At 38.3% G+C, this 17,975-nt stretch overlaps 1 protein-coding gene and 1 long non-coding RNA gene across 3 annotated transcripts in view; both read left to right on the top strand.

Moving 5' to 3' along the window:
- The window catches only part of LOC124384581 (little elongation complex subunit 1-like), a 256,093-nt gene extending 249,074 nt beyond the window's left edge, over nucleotides 1–7,019 (top strand). Inside the window, exons 13-14 of the mRNA XM_046847552.1 lie at nucleotides 6,272–6,370; nucleotides 6,482–7,019. Of these exons, the coding sequence (XP_046703508.1) occupies nucleotides 6,272–6,370; nucleotides 6,482–6,684 (302 nt within the window). The 3' untranslated portion in view covers nucleotides 6,685–7,019. The remainder of the gene's footprint in view (nucleotides 1–6,271; nucleotides 6,371–6,481) is intronic.
- A 2,223-nt stretch (nucleotides 7,020–9,242) lies between these two features.
- On the top strand, nucleotides 9,243–12,473 carry LOC124384767. 2 transcript variants are annotated; one of them, XR_006925582.1, is made up of 2 exons: nucleotides 9,243–9,996; nucleotides 11,963–12,473. It is a non-coding gene; the product is annotated as an uncharacterized LOC124384767 (long non-coding RNA). The 2 variants fall into 2 exon arrangements; XR_006925583.1 differs by lacking the exon at nucleotides 11,963–12,473 and adding an exon at nucleotides 10,107–10,191.
- Nucleotides 12,474–17,975: the final 5,502 nt, after the last annotated feature.

The raw sequence follows: 17,975 nt of genomic DNA, 5'->3' as shown, positions 1-17,975 counted from the left end.
AATAAATCTCTTGTTACTGTGTGATGTAATATTTTTGCTGGAAATTGCAATAATAAAGTACTTAAAATGTATGCATTGTTTTCTTAATGTACTTATTTAACTTTAACACTTATTTTATCAAAAGTCTCTTTTCATTATATGGGACATTTAGAAGCTGGATCCTTCAGCAACAATTCAAAGTCCATCTCCTTCATCCAGTCCTTCATCTGCATCCAGTCCTGCTGTTTCTTCCAGTTCTGCTCCTTTAATCATTTCTTCCTGTTTTAAGTCATTCAGAGACGTCTTAATATGTTACAGTTTATAAATATTGTTTGCTAATATTATATAGTTGTGTTATAATTCTACATTTGTGGATTTAATATTTTTATCTATTGTTTATTATTAGGTTGTTTTTTTTTTAACCCACTTTGGAACTTTTTATTCATAAATGTTTATATTTATTGTTAAATCCCCCTTACTAATATTTACATCATTTGGAAATTGTATTTGGATCTTTGTGTGTTTGCATTATTATACTTCATCATGTGATATTTTTGTAGCATTTTCAGTCATTAAAAATAAAATGTTTTATTGTTTATAGAACAGTGACTCGTAAATTATTCTGTGAACCTGCTGAACCTAATAACATTATTATTATTATTATTATTATTATTATTATTATTATTATTAAGTAGAATAAAATAAACATTAATACAGAAATGGAAAAGGCGAGCATAAGCCAGCAGGAGCTTCAGGCCATTAAGAGCCTTATGCTACTCAGCAACACTCACAAGTATGTTTTTTGCTCTTTATACTTTATTCCAATCATTGCAGTGATACTATATAATATGTAATATAATAATATATTATATAATGTTTTATCTAAATGTTTCTTTTCCCTTCCACAGAAATGTCAGTGTTGAAAACCAGCTTCTGGCACTTAAAGGTGTGTAAGAAAGTACAAGTTGATTATTACTGCATGATTCAGTTCTATTAAAATAAACATATAATGTGATAATGTGATCTGAGCACCTTTTCATTTCATTTTGTAAATTATTTTACAGAAGTGAACACCAGACAAAATCTGGAAATCCGAGGCCTGAAATGCAAAATCAGCAGCATGGAGAAAAGCTTTCGCTTAATGGAGGTACTTTCTTTCCATTTTTAAATGCAGACATCATTGAACTTTTAGTGAGAAATGTGACTAATAAAACTAAATCTGCTTTTTGTTTTCGATTCTCAACAGGAAAAACTTTACAAAGTGGAGAACGAGTTGAACAAAGGTAACAGTAAAAACTCTAATACTAAGTTTCTGTACATTTTAATGTGTTCTGTATTTGCATTGACTATGGAATAAATTAACACAAATAATTAATAATACAATTATTTAAAAAAAATAATAATAAATAAACAAGCAGGAAGCTGATAAACGTATTTAAATGTGACATGTTGTAATCTAATTTTAGTGGATATACAGTTTAATCTTAGCATGTGCTAAACCTAGTATGTACATTATCACCAAAAGTATTGGAACAATAATGGAGAAAGTGTTGACAAGGCAAATTCTTCACCGTCTTAATGAACCTAAATGTGTAACAGTCATTTTTTAAGATCTAGGAAGAAATATTGTAAGTCTCTCTGGATAAGGGCGTGTGACAAATAATATAAATGTAAATGTAAGTATTGTGGGTCTTGTCAGTGTCAGCCTTAATCTTTCATTAGTTAATGACGTCTTTCTGTCATGTAATGAGGAAAAAGGTGGATGTAAATGCAGATTAAGATTCAAATACCATAAACATAAAAGACGCGTGGATCAGGCGATTAGCAGATGCCAGTAATGATCAGATTGTAGGTTAAATTTATTATACAAAATAAAACATGCAGCTTTGTTTTATTGTTTATTTTATTGTGCATGTTTTCTTTTATATTCATACAGACCCAAAGCCCACAGCAAAGAGAACTGGATCAGACATGTCACCACCCAGGAAAGCTCAAAAGCCTCGACTTGATGCTGCTTCAGCTGATCCTGTAAACACAACACACAACACAATCTCTCATCTCCAGTGCATTAGAAACACTACAAAAGTCCTGTTCTGATGTTTTACCTACAGACAGGATTCATGCACTTCTCACAGGAACAAGTGAACTTCCTGTTCTGAGAGATGAAGAGAAACACGTCATTTCTGAGTTTTGTGTAAACGAGGTCAGTTCTTATCTTCTGTTTTATTTAGTGTGCATGCGATTTAAACACTTTATTCTTTAGCTGTGGATTTGAGTTTCTCATTTTTGAAAGTTGATCCATAATTCACTGGTCCTGATGTTCTTAAATTGAACAGTAGATATGATTTATCATGTTACATTTTGACTCTAGGTTTTGGTTTATACAATATCTAATAGTTTTCCTAAACCCAGTCTACAGTCAAGTCTTAACTTCCTAATATTTGTTTTAAATACATGATTTAAATACATGTTTATTCAGTTGGAAGCTTAAAAATTTCCTCCATCTTATTTAGTCCTTAGCAGAGACGTTTCTGTCTGTGATTTTGGAGAAGATCAAGGTGGAGAGAGGGTTTATGGGACATGATCTCCTGCAGTCTCTCTGTAGGGTTTATGTAGGCGTGTGTCAACAGAGAGGAGACTCTCACAAAGCACATGCTCTCGTCTACAGACTCCTTAAAGAAGGTGAGATTATACTGATATTTCATTATTTATCTACTAAAAATGATCTGGACACTGATACTGAGAAGTAAATTGTGTCTTTTTGTTGGTGATGTACAGTGGGTGTAAAAAGTTTACACACCCTTATAAAATGGCAGGTTTTTTAAATATAAATATCCAGAGACAAAAGAAATAATTATTAATTGGTAACTTTTTAAATAATATCACAGCTTGATTGCAAAAGTCTGAAAATCCCCCAAAACTACTTCTTTGTGGAAGCACAACTTGCCTTTATTATGGCATCAAGTCTTTGTGAATAATCTCTATTAACTTCCCACATCTACACTTTGGGATTTTATCTACTCTACTTTGCGGAAATGTTTCTTTAAATTGCAGGTGATCTCCTGTGTATGGCTCATTGTAGGTCATTTCATAGGTTTTCAGTTGGGTTGAGGTCTGGGCTCTGGCTGGACCATTCCAGTACTGTGATGATCCTTTTCTGAAGCCGTGCCTTTGCTAATTTGGATATGTGCTTTTGGTCATTGTCATGTTGAAATGTGAAACTCCTCTTTATTTTCAGCTTTTTTACAGAAGACAATGTCACGGTCTTCCGGGTTCTCCCCCTCTCTGCTGGATTATCTCTTTCTTCCCCAGGAGTGGCTCCCGTTCCTGATCATCCCCTCATCTTATGCTCGTGTCATGCTTGGTTTTTTTGTCTCTCCTCAACCGGCCCTGCACCTGTCTCGTCACGTCAGGAGCCTCAACCTGATCTCAGCTCTATCCCGGCAGTCTACCATGACCTAGGGCGTCTTCAGCAAGGTCAAAGCATCCTCCTTCCACCACACCGCCACATGACTGTGCCATCAACCTGTTGCCTGAAACCTCTCCTCCCCATGGACGTTTGTACAATCTGTCTGGACTGCAGGAGGCCATGCACCAGTATATTCAGGAGTCTCTCTGTGCTGGGAGTATTCACCCATCCTCCTCCCCCGCTGGGGCTGGGTTCTTTTTTGTGGAGAAGAAGGACAAACCCTTCGCCCATGTAAAGACTATCAGGGACTTAATGCCATTACTGTTAAGAATCGCTATCTCCTACCACTCATGGTGAACGGGAACTCCTGGCTATCAAGCTGGCCTTAGAGAAGTGGTGTCATTGGCTTGAGGGGGCCAAGGTGCCATTCATGGTTTCATGGCAAACGATGTCCCGTGCCCGGTACCGGGTAGGCCAGAAGGTCTGTCTGTCCACCTGAGACCTCTCTCTCAAGGCTGTATGCAAGAAACTTGCCCCACGCTTCCACACACACACACACACACACACACACACACACACACACACACACACACGGGCCCCTGTCCCATTTCTAAAGTGATCAACACAGTTGCGGTCTGCCTCAAACTCCCATCCGGATCCACCCATCCTTTCACGTTTCCCGTCTCAAACCCGTCTCGGCTTGTGCCTTCCGGTTTCGCGGCACGCACGTCCGGTTCTGCAACGTGCACTTCCAGATCGGCGGCAATTTTGAGGTTTTCCCGCGCTGCCCGGTATTTAAGAACCCTAAGAACTCTCCCTCTCTGCCGGAATATCGCTTTCTTCTCCGATTCTTTCTGAGGTTTTCCTGCCCTTTTTCCACCGGTTTGCCTGCCTGTTTTTATGACATTTTCTTTGGCTTTTTTTCTCTGTTTTGTTTCCCTTCTCTGCCTTCTTGTTTTTTTGGCTCTTTGTTCTGTGTTTATGCCTGGATTACTTTGCTGCATGCTTGGACTAAATAGATGTGTTTTTTGGACTTTTAGGGGTTTTGTTTCTTGTATTATTTACTTGGAGGATGCTCTGTATTGGCTTTGCACCAAACATACCTTTTAGATTTATGGGAAATACGTTTGTGAGAAAATGTGTTGGACCAACAAATTTTTCTACATGGTTGTGGTTGAATGAATTAATCTTTTGTCATTAATTAGATGTGTTTGCATATTCATATTAGCTTTATTGTTATTTCTGTCTGCAATTTGATAAGGTGCAATTTTATAAGGTGTGTCAACTTTTTATATCCAATGTCTTTTTTTTTTTTTTTTTTTACAGTGTATTTATATTCTATTGTTTTGTTGCTTTGCAGACTTCCTTGAAGCCCCCAAAGTGATTATGGTCATGGCGACAGCATGGCCAAGTTTTTTGTCCTATGAAAGTTCTTTATGCCGAGCAATTCACATAGTGAGCAACCTGAGAGCAAAGGGAAAGATATTTCACTTGCTCACCAAGTATCTGCACTGGGATGAGGTAAGAAGCTGATCCTCAGTGTTCCTCTCAGTGAGTTTTTTAAACTGGACTTTATCAAGTATTTTACTGCCTTCTTAATCTCCCTTTAATTTCCAAGTATCAGTGTAATCTAGTGGCACAAATTCTTTAAACATTTATATTGAACTACACTGTCACTCAAACAGTGTTTTATTGCACTGGGTATTAAATAATGATGTATTTTTTGCCAGGAGCCTCCAGGAAACATCCACAATGCTATCACCAGCACCCTGAAGTCTTTTCTGGAAGACAGCAGTCTGAGGTTCCTGGAGAACAGCTGGTATGGTTATGATCTCTGCCCTGCTACCTGGAACTACATCTTCAGCCTGGATCTTCTGTGTGCACAACTGGGCTGGACTTGGACCATTACCAATATTATACGGTACTGAATGCAAAACATCTTCAACATATTTAATTCTCAGCTTTTTAATATTTAAATCTGAATGATCAGGAATTAATAATTATTTTTCTATAACATCAGTGCTGAGAGTATTTCAGCTGCAAAGTTAATATGTAGGTGGCATTTTTATATCTTCTATTTAATACAATAAGATCTCACAGGGAAAAATTGGGTAATTGTTGATATGGTGATGTTTTTGTGAGGAAATATTTATTGTGCATTTATAAATGAAGTTTCCAGGATCAGTGTTCAGACAGTCAGAGAGAATTCTGTAACTTTAGCGGTAAGTATTTCACCATGAGAGGGTCTTTTTTCAGGAAGTGGTAGCTCAGTGGTGAAGGCTCTGGATTACTGATCGGAAGGTCGGGGGTTCAAGCCCCAGGATCACCAAGTTCCACTTTTAGGCCCTTGAGCAAGACCCTTAACTCTTTGTGCTCCAGGGGTGCTGTAGTCATGGCTGACCCAGTGCTCTGCCCCCGGCTTTCTATCATCACTGGGGTATGTGAAGAAAGAATTTCTCTGTGCTGTAAGGTACATGTGACAAGTAAAAAGCACCTTTAACCTGTGACCTAGTTCTTATTCCTGACTTTTTCCATTAACGGTCAATAATCTAGTGGTCGTTTAAAATATTGCAAAGTTCCCATTCATGTTGCATAAAATTTACAAGTGATCGTAAAACCACAATGGCGGCTCCATAACCACCACAAAGACCCTCAACATATCCATTTCTCCTCTTTTTTATTTACTAGGAAGGATCTTTGGCTGATCCTGAACACTTGGCTGATGCAAGCAAGAACAGAGCAAACACCGTTCCGAGACGCCTGTGTAGCAGCAGTGTTCAGGCTACTTGGTAAGTTTACTGTAAATCCTGTTTCAGAGCAACATCTCACATTATTCCTGGATTCTTCAGCTTTTTACTCGTTGTTTCTGTCCTTCTTAAACAGGGCGACTTGGTCAACTAGGACTTAAGGTGAACATGCGAACGTCACTCGAAAACCTGGCAAGAAGCATCAATCAGTTTGGAATGCAAAATTTCTCAAAAGGTATTTCTAAAGCATCAAATTAAAATGTTTTTATCGATCTTTGTCTTTATTCTCTGCTGTTTAGTTTTGTGTTTCAGCAGACCCTAAATTTGTATTGGATGTTGTGTGCAGGTATGCCATGGGAAGTGCAGCTCTCAGTCATCTATGCCATTCATGATCTGGCACCCAGCAACCCTGAAGCAGCTCTGAAGACTTTGGAATCATGGAGGAAAAACAGCACACAGCGCGTTCCCCCAGCCGTCATCAAATGCATAACGCAAATCAGCTTCCTTTGTCATCAGACCAAGCCACAAAACTCTAAGAAACTACTGTAGTGATTATTATAGTGAGCACTGCATCCCCCAGGTCTGTATCCTCAGTCACCAGCTGTTCACACTGTGAATCATGACTGTGCTGCAATGCACAGCTCCAATCATCAAGTTTGGCAGTCACATGACCAAATCTCCTCAACAAGAACGACGAGACGCTTTCAGACAGGAAATGCAGTGGATAATAGACTGGTGCTGACTCAACAATCTTGGTGTTCACCTGTGGAGAACCTCATCTGGTCTCACAAAGCCACCAGCATTGTGGATGACCACATACACCCTTTATACAATATTGATTATATCAGTGGAAAATGTAAATAAAATACAACCTACTCACCAGAGATGCAGACTCAGTATTCCGCTCGTATTCACTGGTCTTAAAGTGGTAAACAAACCCTTTCATGGGCTAAGACAAGCTAGCTAGCTTCGGGGTTAGCCGACCTCCTCACAATGTCTAGCTTTTCTTTAAAATTTATTTTTAAGAATGTCCGAAACTAAATAAATTTATCTTCCTACATAGCCATAAAAAAGTCTAACTCAGATGTATTCATGTGTACACAATGGAAAAATGCTGATTCTATTCTTGGCCTCATTTCTATTAGAGACTGAGATAAAAGGCCAGCAGTACAGACTTTGAAGGCCCTGGATTCGATTGACATGGCAGCACAAAGAGGCTGAAATCTGATTGGAGAAACACTACAAAATGAAGAGAATAGACTTTTGGGAAATAATTAATACAATTTCATGAAACAAATATTACAATTTAAGTTGTAAATGTAGGTCAGCGCTTGTGATAGTGTTGAGGCCAGCAGAGGAGGCTTTACTGGCCCTGACCGCCCACCAGTGGATTATATGCACAATATATTTGCACTTCCACATGGATCATACTGTGATGATGTTTGCACACATGTAGTCTTTAGATAGATAGATAGATAGATAGATAGATAGATAGATAGATAGATAGATAGATAGATAGATAGATAGATAGATAGATAGATAGATAGATTCATTTAACTCCTTACTAAAAATAAAAAGTTTAGTTAGAATGCAGGCTTATAAACCTCTATGTATTATGTAACAGAGATATCTACTGAAGTTAGCATGCTAAGCTAGCCCCGGTCCGTCCTCAGAGAGCATGGAGTCCCGCTGACCTTTACTCGCTTTATACACAGTTTACAGCCGTTTTTATCTTATTTATGACTGTAATATCGCTCTTCTCTCAGGAACAACGGAAAAGTTGTGAAGACATGATATTTTATCCTCCTTTTCCCTCTGTTATGTGCACATGCACATAGTGAGTGTGCGTGTAAGAAAGAGAGTGAGCGAGAGAAAGAGGTTGGAGGGCGGAGCATCTTGGTGTGACATCACAGTAGGGCAACGTCTATGTAAGTCAGAACGCAGCTCTGTTTCTCTCATTTCCGAGTTTTGTGCGTGTGAGTGAAGACACGTAAACATGGAGCTCTTCAGAAGGTTTAGAGAAATTTTTCAAACCAGAAGAAAGAGGAAATCTAAGCAGATCCCTGAAAAGAATGAGAAGCTGGAACACATGAAGAAAGTAGTAAAAGACTTGGATGCATTTTCTAATCCAAAGATAGAGAAGATAAAAGAAAAGAAAGAAGAGAAAGCCATTCTGCTACAGACGCTGCAAAAGCTGAAGGCTACTTTGGCTTCTGAGGGAAAGCCCACCATGAAGCTCCAGTCTTCCCTGAAAATCCATAGGGAACCAAACAAAACTGTAGAATGTGAGAGAGAGAACAAAAACAAGACTAGAGAACAAAAACAACTGAAGGAACATGTTGCTCAGCTTGAGGTCACTTTGGAACAGACGACCAAGGAGCTCCAGCCGTCCCTGAAAATACATGAAGCACTGGAGAAAGCTGTAGAACGTGAGAGAGAGAGCTGGGTGAGAGAACAAAAGCAACTGCTGGAACGTGTTGCTCAGCTCGAGGCCAATTTGGAATTTAAGAGAAATAAATGGGAGGAGAAAAGCAAGAAGGATCAACTAGACATGAGGGAGAGAACCAACTTACACCTCATCAGAGAGGTCCAGGATACTCTGAATCTCTGTAAAGAAGAGAGGAAGACTGCAAAGCATGAGAAAGATACTTTTATGAGACACCAAGAGCGACTGGAGGAACGTGTTGCTCAGCTGCAGGCAACTTTGGATTTTGAAAAAAATAAATGGCAATTAAAAATAAAGATGGCCAAACAAGACATGCAGGAGAGGACCATCCTACATCTTCAAACCGTCAGAGACCTTCAAGATTCCCTGAATCAGTGTGAGGAAGAAAAGAATTGTGCAGAGCATGAGCGAGATAATTTGATTAGAGAACGAGAACAACAGGAGGAACATGTTGCTCAGCTAAAGGCCACTTTGGAATTTGAGAGAAATAAGTGGAAGGAGAAAAGTAAGAAGTCCAAACTGGACATTGAGAAGAATAACAATTTACAGCTCCAGACCATTAGAGAGCTCCAGGATTCTCTAAATCACTGTGAGGAGGAGAAGAATTGTGCAGAGCATGAGAGATAATTTGATTAGAGAACGAGAACATCTGGAGGACCATGTTGCTCAGCTGAAGGCAACTTTGAATTTTGAGAGAAATAAATGGAATGAGGAAAAAAAGAAGGTTGAACTAGATATGGTTTGGAGTTCTAATATGTTCCTCTCGTACATTCGAGAGCTCCAGGATACCGTGAATCACTGTAAGATACAGAAGAAAAATAATTAGAGAAACATGTAGTTCAGCTGAGGGCACTTTGGGATCTGATTATAAGAAGCAGCAGCAAGATGAGACAAATCTGGACATCAAAGACAGGAACAGAAAGCTGAACCTCTACAAGCCCAAAGAGTCGCAGGAAATTGCTGAGGAATTGAAGATTCTTAGGTGAGTGAAGAGAAATGAGGATGGAAACCTGAGAGTGACTGCATGCTGTGCTGTTAACTGAGCTGCAGCTTTCCAGTGTCCCAGGTGAGATACTTCTTCACCTTGGCTGCTATTTCAGGTCATTTAGGAGTCTACCTCTCTTGGTTCAGGCCTGTGTTTTTCTCCTGGGTGAGTCTCCCATTTACATGATGGATGATGAGAGCAGGTGTGAACTGCTACTGAAGACGAGGCAGCGCTTTCTACTGTTAGATCTGGATACCAACATGGTGCATCAGCGTACAGCGGCGGTGACGTCTGCGGTGAGTCTCCGAGGGCCGGAGCTGTTGCTTGGGCTGTCTGTTGACCTCGCTGTGCCTGCTGTGCTGGGGGTCTCGACCTCTCTTCGGTGGGCAACCATCCAGGTCTGGATCTGTTTTTACACACTAGAAAGAGTGTGAGTTCTGTTCCGTCCCTACCTGTGTTTTTCTGACTTCTGCTTTAAATTCCCACATGTTCTATGTAAACCAATTTGCAATCCTTTTCTTTTTTCTGTTTCTCTTTGAGTATTTCTATTGTCTCAGACTGACAGTTCCTCCCTCTGAGAAACCACACACAGTGAAAAAGTGATTAAAAGGAAAAATGCAATGAATCTTTTGTCCTTTTTAGAAAAATGATTTAAAGAATAAACCATAGCCCTGTTTATATTTATCCTTTTTTATTGTAATTTTATTATTATTACAAATTGTATTTATTTATTTTTTCCCTCTTCCCCTAAATGTGTGTATATATTTGTATTTTCATGCACCTGTTCTGTGTATTGTAATGTAAATTGTACTTGCTATTGCCACGTTGTTTGTTTATGGCTAATTGTTTAATAAAAAAAAAAAAATGAAAAAAAAAAAAAAATTATATATATATATAAATAAAATTAATATAAATTTATAAAATTAATAAATAAATATAAATATTGCGTTTTTGTATTGTGTTGATGGTTTCTATAATTGTGACGTGATAGTGGTGATATTAAGAGGTGGATTGAGTTGGGTACGTCCCCACTGAAGTTAAGGCCCGCAACTGACACTGTTATACCCCTAAACTGCACAGACGAACACCAGAGGATCGTAATATTCAAACACAAAAAGTAATGCAGTCTCTTTGTTTGGATCACAATTTTTGCAAGTTGGTTTGACCCAGTCTGGGGTTGGGCAGCACAGCGTGATTAAAGGCACGGGGTGGTGGATGTAAGATGTCTATGTGTAGTAGATGGTAGAATGTGTATATGTAGAATATATGGTCGATGTAGAAACAATGTACAGTGGTGTGAAAAAGTGTTTGCCCCTTCCTGATTTCTTATTTGTTTGTATGTTTGTGACGCTTCAATGTTTCAGATCATCAAACTAATTTAAATATTAGTAAACGATAACACAAGTGAACACAACATGCAGATTTTAAGTGAAGGTTTTTATTATTGAGGGGAAACAAAATCCAAAACTACATCAAATAAATTTTACTACGTAAATAAATGTATAGTTTTTTACAATTATAAAACAATAAACTAAATTTTACACAATGTATAAATACTTAATTTGAGCACCAAAAAAATACAATATATACAAATTACCTCATATAACTAAAGGAAGAAAATAACTGTATAGGCCAATTACAGTATATCCTGACAATTTTAGAAATGTAGCATTAACACTGATATAGTGTTAATACAAATATATTTAACACAATATAAAATGCATAATACTCACTGCTAATGAGCAAAACTGATCTCTTAATAACACAAACTCTTCCCTTCCACACGTGGAATTTTGGACGGACTTGTAAATGCCATTTTCCTGCAACAACAAAACACATATAATGCATTTATAAATATCTCACTACAAAATCAACAAAAAACCAAATCCTTTACACTCATTAAACATGACACAAAATATTTACCTTTTACAGTATTGTGATGCACGCTTTACTGCAGCTACAATGCACTGAACAGCGCCACCACCAGTTCACTATGACAAACTTATCCTTGAAAGCCCATTACAATAAAGAGTCTCACACACCTAAAATACCCCCTAACCACAAAGTCACACCCCTTTTATTTCAGACATAAAGTATATTTATAACTTTAACTCCAGCATTCCTAAAACATTGCTTTTTTATTAATATAAAATATGATATGTATTTTATAGATACCTATGCTACACAAATCCAGAAAGTTAAAAGATGCAATTTATTCCTTTTCCTTTAATAATGTTTACACAAATGTTTAAAAATCATTACCTTTTATGTTAAATGTAACTTTCTTATATCCTATTAATATTCTCAATATGTTTGGCAAATTCCGATATACAGCCTCTCTATTTGTACACATACTCTTCATCTTATATTCACTCACCTTCTCTGTCTCTCTACAGAACAGATATTAATAACATCAACAATCAACAAACCAATGACATTGCAAGTGGAGCAAGTGGAGCAGCCCCATCACTGATCATCCAACGAATGAAAACAATAACAACTTCAATCTCTCAGGCAAATCCTCACATTCTGTATTTTGCAATTAGTGCTGTCTTGCCACAACCTACAGATGACTCAGCAAAAAAAACTACAGTGAAACAATACAACACTATGCTACACCACTGAACTACTCACACAGACAACATCATCTTTCTGAACACAACAAAACTTTCCTCAAACATGGAAAAATAGTCTACCCCCTATACAGACAAGATGGCCTCCACCTTAATCAACAAGGAAAACACAAACTTTTTACATACTTTCAGCAGTTCCTTTTGCATTTTTGTCACTTTTCAACACAAACCAAACAATGTTAGTATCACATGACATTTTTGTCAGACTGGTTTACATTAATGACCATAACATGTCTCTTTCTACAACAATAAATGCCATTCTCTTTGTTTGCAACCCTTTTGACTTATTCTTGCATTTCACTTTTTACTATTTACCATACATACATTATAAATACTTTCAAAATGTATTCAACATAAAAATTCCTTCTATTTTTCCACTTTAAAGCACTTCACCTACATATTTACTGAATTCTCTACAATTCTTTACAATGCTAAACTTCACATGTTTGATAACAGTCCAGGCCTGAACACATCAAAAGAACATTATTCCATTTTTATTAGAGCGCCACCTGCTGGCAACAGGAAAAGGCAATTTTTCCACTAACTTAAACATGCAAAGTCCAATCTGCACCAAACTTTCACTTGTTTAAAAAACACTCATGGCCTAAGAACGCCCTATTATAATTGTTCCGCTTTATTATTATTAGGGCTCGAGCACCGATGGTGCAAGGACTCTATTGTAATCGCTCCGTTTCTTTATTATTATTTTTTTAATTGCTCGAAAAGTCACAAACTTTGCACACACATCAGAAATGGCGAAACTTTAGGTATGATATGTTTTCTAAAGTGGATGTGGCAAAATGGCTCAATAGCGCCACCTATGCAGAGTCAAATCTGGTGCAGATTGGACTTTGCATGTTTAAATTAGTGTTTTCTAAAGTGGATGTGGCAAAATGGCTCAACAGCGCCACCTATACACTTTCAACTGTGTGTGCCTCAAGCTATGTTTCACGTACATGTATGAAAATCGGTACACACATGTAACACACTAATACCTACAAAAAAGTCTATGGGTACGAAATCCGAAACCCAACAGGAAGTCTGGTATTTTTTATTTTATGAGCACATTTATTGTCATTTTTGCCATTTTCAGATGTTGTATTTCAACAAACTCCTCCTAGAGATTTTTACCAAATTTGTTCTGCACAATCTAAATGTTAAATTGCAAAGATCTTGAGTTTTCATTAAAGGGTGTGTCTGTGGCAGCCTGACAAATTTTGATGTTTTGCCATCAAAAAGGAAGTTGCTATAACTCAGACATACAATGTCCAATCTGCCCCAAACTTCTCATGTTTGATACGACTCCTGATCTGAACAGATCTACATGCCCATATTCAGTATTAGTTATAGCGCCACCTGCTGGCAAAAAGAAATGTTATATTTTACACTGTACTTCACTCTCAGAAACACATTTCAACATGCCACGCAATACCAAACATGCTATAAACACGTTCAACCGTGCAACAGTTGGCTAAGTGCTGATGTTTGCGATTACATCACAAAACAGAAAGTTGTTTGGAACTCAGGCATACAATGACCGATCAGCTCCAAACTTAACATGTTTGATAAAAGTCCTGGACTGATGACAATATTTATGACAATATACATTTACGGTCCTACTGGCAGCAGGAAGTGTGGCACTTTGAAATGACTGTGCTATACTGCTATAGACTGTTTTCCTCAGGCCAACCGGTGGCGGTGAGCCCGGGTGCGAGGGCCCGTTCATCGCTGCTTTAATTTTTATTGTTTTCCAGCACAGTAATGTGATGAATGTAAATAGTGTTATGTTTGCATCATTATGCTATAAAACACATATTATCCCATTAAGTTCGGAGCATGCGCAGAAAGAACCGGAGACATGACTGCACAGCGTTTTTTACTCGTTTACTCTGCACACTGCAAACACACCCACATGCAGCACGAGAGTGCCCTCTAATGGCTATCAGATATTATTACATTAATGCAAAAACATTACAAATACAGTACAGACCCAGTTTACTAGGAGAGAGAGAGAGAAACATAAGTTATGATAAACTCTGTGTTTTAAAGAGAATAAAATCCATAAAGCTCGGAAACTCACAGTTCCAGGGGTCGTACAGTTCGTTTCATCCCGGCAGAGGGTCATTCCCGGCAGTACAAAAAAAGATTCATTTCGGTAAGTTTGACTCCTTATATTCAGTTTAAGTAACTCGGTTCAAGAGAGTTCGGTTCAATCACTTCTATTCAAAACAATGAGGTTCATGAGAGTCGGTTCATTATTTCAGCTCGACCGAGCGTGTGGGCGTTGGGTGTGACATCACAGTAGGACACGTGTATATAAGTCAGGTCATGCTTTTGTTTTTCATTCGTGAATTTGCTCATTTTAAGTAAAGAGACACTAAAATGGAGCTCTTTAGAAGATTTAGAGAATGTTTTCAATGCAGGAGAGAGAATCAGTTTGCTGAAAAGGAGGAGAAGCTGAAACACATGCAAAAAGTAGTAACAGATTTGGAAGCTTTTATTATTCTGATGATAGAGAAGAGCATAAAAGTACAAGAAGAGAACAACATTCTGGTAAAGACGGTGCAAGAGCTGGAGGCCACTTTGTCTTCTGAGCGAAAGCAACGGTACCAAGACATAAATGAGAGAAACAGCACACACCTCCAGAGCTGGAAGACAGAACAAAAACAACTGGAGGAACATATTGCTCAGCTAAAGTTCAATTTGGAACTGACCACCATGAAGTTCCAGTATTCTCTGAAAATCCATGATGAACTGCAGAAAACTGTAGAATGTGAGAGAGAGAGTTGGGCAAGAGAACGAAAGAAAGTGGAGGAACATGTTGCTCAGCTTGATGCCACTTTGGAACAGACCACCATGGAGCTCCTGTCTTCCCTGAAAATCCATAGGCAACTGGAGAAAACTGAAAAATGTGAGAGAGAGAGCTGGACGAGAGAACAAAAGATAGTGGAGGAACATGTTGCTCAGCTTGAGGCCACTTTGGAACAGACCACCATGGAGCTCCTGTCTTCCCTGAAAATCCATGAGGAACTGGAGAAAACTGAAAAATGTGAGAGAGAGAGCTGGACTAAAGAACAAAAGAAAGTCAAGGAACATGTTGCTCAGCTTGAGGCTACTTTGGAACAGACCACCATGGAGCTCCAGGATACTCAGAATCACTGTGAGAAAGTAAAAAATAGTGCAGAGCAGGAGAGAGATCATTTGATCAGAGAGAAAGAGCGACTGGAGGAACGTGTTGCTCAGTTGGAGGCCGCTTTGGATTTGAAAGAAAAACAAGAGGACGAAAGAGAGAAAACTAAACTTGACATAGAGGAGAGGAACAACTTACAGCTTCAGACCAACAGGGGGCTCCAGGATACCCAGAATCTCTGTGAGGAAGAAAAGAAGACTTCAGAGAATAAAACAGATCATTATATGAGAGTCCGAGAGCGATGGGAGGAAATTGTTGCTCAGCTGAGACAAGAAAACATTCAAAAGAAAACGAGAAATAGAGAAAAAGAAGAAGACGACAAGAGAAACAGAGAGTCTGAACATGCCTTTTTCCTCTTTCTGTTTCTCTTATGGCTATTTATGATAGTTTTACACTTATAGTCAATAGTATAAAGCTGAGTGTAAAGCTATTGTATCTTGTAGATCGTCTCTTGATCATTTTTTATTTCTGTCTTGTGAAATATACTGATTTTAATCTTTTACTACAGCGAGACACAATAAACACTATTAACATCATTTCAGATGAGCTTCTGCAGATGAGAAAAGTTATGAAAGAAATTGTATAATTATTAAAAGATGTAGTTGAACCATGATTTTTGTCTTCCTTACAAATGCCGTATGACCTCCTCATGGATTCTTCCACCTTGTTGAAATCCCTCTTGTGGGGCAGGGGCCTGTGGCTCGGGGTCATAATGCTGAGAGGGAGGGAGGTCAGGAGGGAGAGGGAAACTGGTCCTCAGTGCCACATTGTGCAAAACACCACACACCCTCCCATCATGACACTTAGGGGCAGATACCAGACCTATAGCATGAGATTTAATAGAATTATATTATATCCCAGAATGTCTTTGTGAAAAGTTGATTATATATAGCATTTATATAAAGTATTTCCTGTCTGCCATTTCCACTAGAAACAACCTGTTGTCATTAACCCCAGAGTGGTGAGGACCTGTATTTGGACGGGGATGGCATGGTTCTGTTGTGTTTCCCTCTGTAGTACTGGACCCAATTCAGCACATAGATCCAGGAGCACAGCTGTAGGAATCTAAATCAGCTTATTATCCAGTCATCATCCAGGCCAAGAAATCATCATGGTCCCTGGAGACTCTTTCTCTCCTTAATCTTCCATTGGTGTAATCCTCCAGCAGTGCCATCATGCAGCATTACACACGGGGGTCACCACAGCATTTATGTTTTATTCCAGCTCAATATGGAAAGATTAAATAAACTGATATTTGGTCCTGTGCCATGAACATAAAAGCAATAATAGCTACAGAAAAGCTCCTGCTTCCCTCTGTAGCAGGTATTTAAATCCCATTTAAAATGCTTTCAGTGATTCTACATTCTGTTTCTATGAAGTGTTTCAACAGTTTGCATGTTTATTGGCTGTATGGTGCATTTAAGTGCATTTTAGGTGAATTTATTAAACAAATCTGGCTGGAAAAGACCGGTGTCCAAATACTTTTGACCACACAGTGTGTATCAGCTGAAAAGCAGCAGCTTCGGATCAGTCGCGTTTCCACTGGGATTCAACTCTGAAAGATCACTTTTTTTTTATTATAATATTTTATATTATATATTTGATATTATTTGTTTGGACTTTTCTTTCCTCAGCATCACTTTGATTTTCCTCCTGTAGCTCTAAAAGACGTCGTGTTCCAGGTGGAGGATGAAGACCCTCTGCCGGGATGAAGTGAACTGTACGACCCCTGGAACGGTGAGTTTCCGAGCTTTATGGATTTTATTTTCTTTAAAACACAGAGTTTATCATTTATTATTATTATTATAATTATTATTATTGAGGAACAAGTCACCCATAAAATCCCCAAACAGGCGGAAAGGTGATCAGGACCATCGGTACCAGAGTGAAGAGGGGAAAAGCGATGTTCCTCATTTTGTGTTTACTCCTGATCATTAGCATAAAGATCACATTTACATTTACGGCATTTGGCAGACGCCCTTATCCAGAGCGACTTACAACTGAGCAGGGGAGGGTTTTAGGGCTTTGCTCAAGGGCCCAGCAGTGGCAGCTTGGTGGTGGTGGGATTTTAACCTGTGATCTTCTGATCCAAAGCCCAATGCCTAAACCACTGAGCTACCGCCTTTCTCAGACTTGCAGGACAAAGTGGATAAATTTGTCTAAAATAAATAAAGAATGATAATAAAGAGTGATAATATTTCCATTAATGTTGCAGTGAGCAGAATGGAGTGGTGTAGAGACATCATCATTAGCCTCATGCTAGCCGGGTTTGCTAGCGCTGCTTTTGTGTTTGTTAGTTTATTAGAAACATCTACTTTTTGACTAAAAGATGAATAAAACTATATTTAAGTTAATAAGATAACATAAGTTACATTAATACATAAGTTTACTTATAGTTCACTAAAAATCTGATATTTGGACTGAGGAAGAAAACTATTAAAGCTAGCTGGCTAGTTAGCCTAGCTTCTATTGCTAAATAATTGTATGTAGATGTAAAAACAGGTATAAATGTGGGAGTGAAATGTGTCCTAGTGTATGACTGAGTTGTTCCTCTGTGTGCTTCAGTAACTGCTTTTAATCTGAGAG

This window comes from Silurus meridionalis, chromosome 4 (genome assembly GCF_014805685.1).
Source record: "Silurus meridionalis isolate SWU-2019-XX chromosome 4, ASM1480568v1, whole genome shotgun sequence".
NCBI classification, from domain to species: Eukaryota; Metazoa; Chordata; class Actinopteri; order Siluriformes; family Siluridae; genus Silurus; species Silurus meridionalis.
The sequence above is the reverse complement of the archived record's forward strand: the minus strand, read 5'-3'. Positions and strand labels throughout refer to the sequence as shown.